The sequence below is a fragment of the Nanorana parkeri genome, unplaced genomic scaffold (genome assembly GCF_000935625.1).
Source record: "Nanorana parkeri isolate BGI_ZX_2015 unplaced genomic scaffold, ASM93562v1 scaffold2665, whole genome shotgun sequence".
Classification (NCBI taxonomy): domain Eukaryota; kingdom Metazoa; phylum Chordata; class Amphibia; order Anura; family Dicroglossidae; genus Nanorana; species Nanorana parkeri.
The window spans coordinates 71044-73740 of record NW_017308933.1 but is presented as its reverse complement, the minus strand read 5'-3'; the positions used below and the strand labels follow the sequence as shown (position 1 = coordinate 73740).

Below are 2697 nucleotides of genomic sequence, written 5' to 3'. Positions count from 1 at the left end.
GCCGACAGCCTGCTGCTGGCAGCTGGGCGGAGCCAGCCGTCATCTCACGGCTGGCTCCGGCCACTCGCAGAGACAGATCGGCGTCCCTGGTTACCAGCTAACCACGTACGCCCATGTGTCATTAGGATGAGAGCTCGGCAGAGCCGGCTTTCATATCTGACAAGCTCTCATTGTAATGACAGCTGTTCCCGGCCAATAGAAAACAGTTGGGCGGAGCTAGCTGTCACTGCTAGCTCCGCCCAAACGTTTTCTATTTTTTGACTGTTTTTCTGTTCTGCTCAATACCACGGAGGTACCGAGCAGCATAGCCGAGCCGAATGCCCCTCGGCGGCACTCGGCTATTCCCTCACTGCTGTTCGGCATCCATGAGAATAGGCCGAACGGCAGCGAGTAGCCTGCTGGAGGTTCGGCTCAGCCGATCCAGATGTTGGATCGGCTGAGTCAAACTACTGCACTCCAGGTCGGCCGAACATGCTGAGCATGCTCGGCCGACCCCAAGCCACCCGATGTACGGCTGAAATCAGCTGTTCCAGCGTTCGGCTCGCTTCACTCCGGGTCGGTTATTCACTACGGCAGCTTTGTGAATAGACCCCCTAAATATTTTTCCGTTAACGATCCCCCCAAAAAGCGCACGGTGCTGTCAGATCTCAGAATTCGGCTTTCGCGGCCCCCAGTGTATCTCGTCAGCACAGCTTCAAACCTTACCAGCAGTGATGAGGAATCCTCCTCCTACTTTATAGAGCCGGGCGGCGGCGAAGGGCACAGCGCACACCAGGAGGAGCCCGCCCACCAGGCTGGCAGCCACGGCGAGGACGATGAACGCCGTCCAGAAGCCTCTGTACACTGCCAAGCAGAAGGAAAAGATGTAATTGTGTTATAATGTCAATGCCGGGATCACCACACGGAGCAGAACGAGGAGGAACCCGCAGCAGCCAATCAGAAATCATCCTTCACTCCTCTCTATACCACTGAGAGCCGAACGCTGGTTGCTACGGGTTACCGCACTTTGCATTACATTGTTGTCATTACGGATGAAACCTTTTCTGTGATTTATCCAACCAGCAGATATGAGAACGGTTCACCCACTGTACGGAGATTTGTATGAGGGATCGGTCCACACACACGGCTCAGCTGGATTGCGTCTGCGTTGTAAACCGGTGAAAACATGTTCATGTGACTTGCAGGCCAGGCGCACACCTAGGCGATTTATTGCGCGGATTGGATCGCGCGATATCACGCAAACCACAAATGCCCATTGAGGTCAATGGAGGATGTTAACACATCGCCCGTCGCGGGAAAAGGTGCGGGAGCTATTTTCGGGCGATTGTCGCGCGGTTTGGGTCCCATAGACATCACTATACATCGAAACCGCGCGACAGCCACGCGAAAACAGCTCGGCATCTGAATCGCCTCGGTGTGAACTTAGCCGAAATGTCTGAAATATTCCCGCTCAGCAGGTTCTCGGAAGAACACAGAACAGCCGGCACCCCACTAAAAAAAACAAAACTTGATACATTGTAACATCTTCTGTACAGAAGGAGGAACCCCTCAATAACTATAGTCAGAGCAAGGAAGTCCCTCTGGGGTCCACAGTCCAGGGGCCACTAGAGTCCAATCCAGTTACAATGCGTCCCAGCAACAATGTGGCAAGTATCAACATTAGAGTTCAGCCCAATGTACCGATACAATGTACACTATGCGGGTAAATGTCTGTGGACACCCGACCATCACACCTATATGATGCTGCTGGCCCTCCCATTTTAGAACCCATGGCCATTAAAAAGGAGTCGTTGCCCCCCCCCCCCCTCCCCCTTCCTTGACCAATAATATGGAGTTACCCCCCTTTGTGGCTATGCCATGCTCCACTCCTCTGGAAAGACTTTGCACAAGATTTTGGGGGTGTCGGTGGAAATTTGTGCCATGGGTGAGGTCAGGTACTGAGGTTGGATGAGAAGATCTGGCTCACCAATAAAGTTCCAATTCACCCCATACCAGGGAAGTGCGGTCAGGGGAGGCAGGTGGGGGCGGAGCCTCACCTAGAATTATGGAGGAAAAAGCTGTCAGCTTCATGTCTGAAGCTGACAGCTTTTTCTCCATTCAGATCGTCATCTAACAGGTTACAGAGAAGGGAAGCCCTCCCCGCTGTGTAACCTGTCATGGACGGAGCGCCTCAGCAGTGAGGAGCAAGTGAGGGACAGGGAGGCTCCTCCCTTCCTCCTTTACACTAGGTTGGGGGTGGAGCTTCATCTGGCGGGGCTTAGTCTGGCGGGGCTGGGGAATGCCTCACCCGGAGCAAGAGGTACCGCACGTCACTGCCCCATAGGTGTTCAGTAGGGTGGAGGTCAGGGCTCTGTGCAGGACACTCGAGTTCCTCCACCAGACTGGTCCCACCATGTCTGTATGGAGCTGGCTTTGTACACAGGGGACAGTCATGGTGGGACAGAAAAGGGTCTTCACCAAACTGTGACCACAAGGCTGGAAGAGCTCAATTGTCTTTGTATGATGGAGTATTACCAGAACCTTCACTGGTGACCTCTGACCCCCATCATTGGGCGGGGAGTCCATGTACTTGACCATAAGGGTCGGGGTGATATCTAGGTGTCTACATACTCTTTCGCCAAATGGTCTTTTGCTGATGATGATCATGTCTTTATGGAGTTGGCTTTGTACACAGGTGACAGTCATGGGGGGGGGGGG

At 53.7% G+C, this 2697-nt stretch overlaps 1 protein-coding gene across 1 annotated transcript in view; it reads right to left on the bottom strand.

Annotated features, from left to right (window-relative positions):
• The window catches only part of LOC108802112 (transmembrane protein 182-like), an 8335-nt gene that overhangs the window by 3883 nt on the left and 1755 nt on the right, over positions 1–2697 (bottom strand). Inside the window, 1 exon segment of the mRNA XM_018573998.1 lies at positions 706–843. Within this exon segment, the coding sequence (XP_018429500.1) occupies positions 706–843 (138 nt within the window).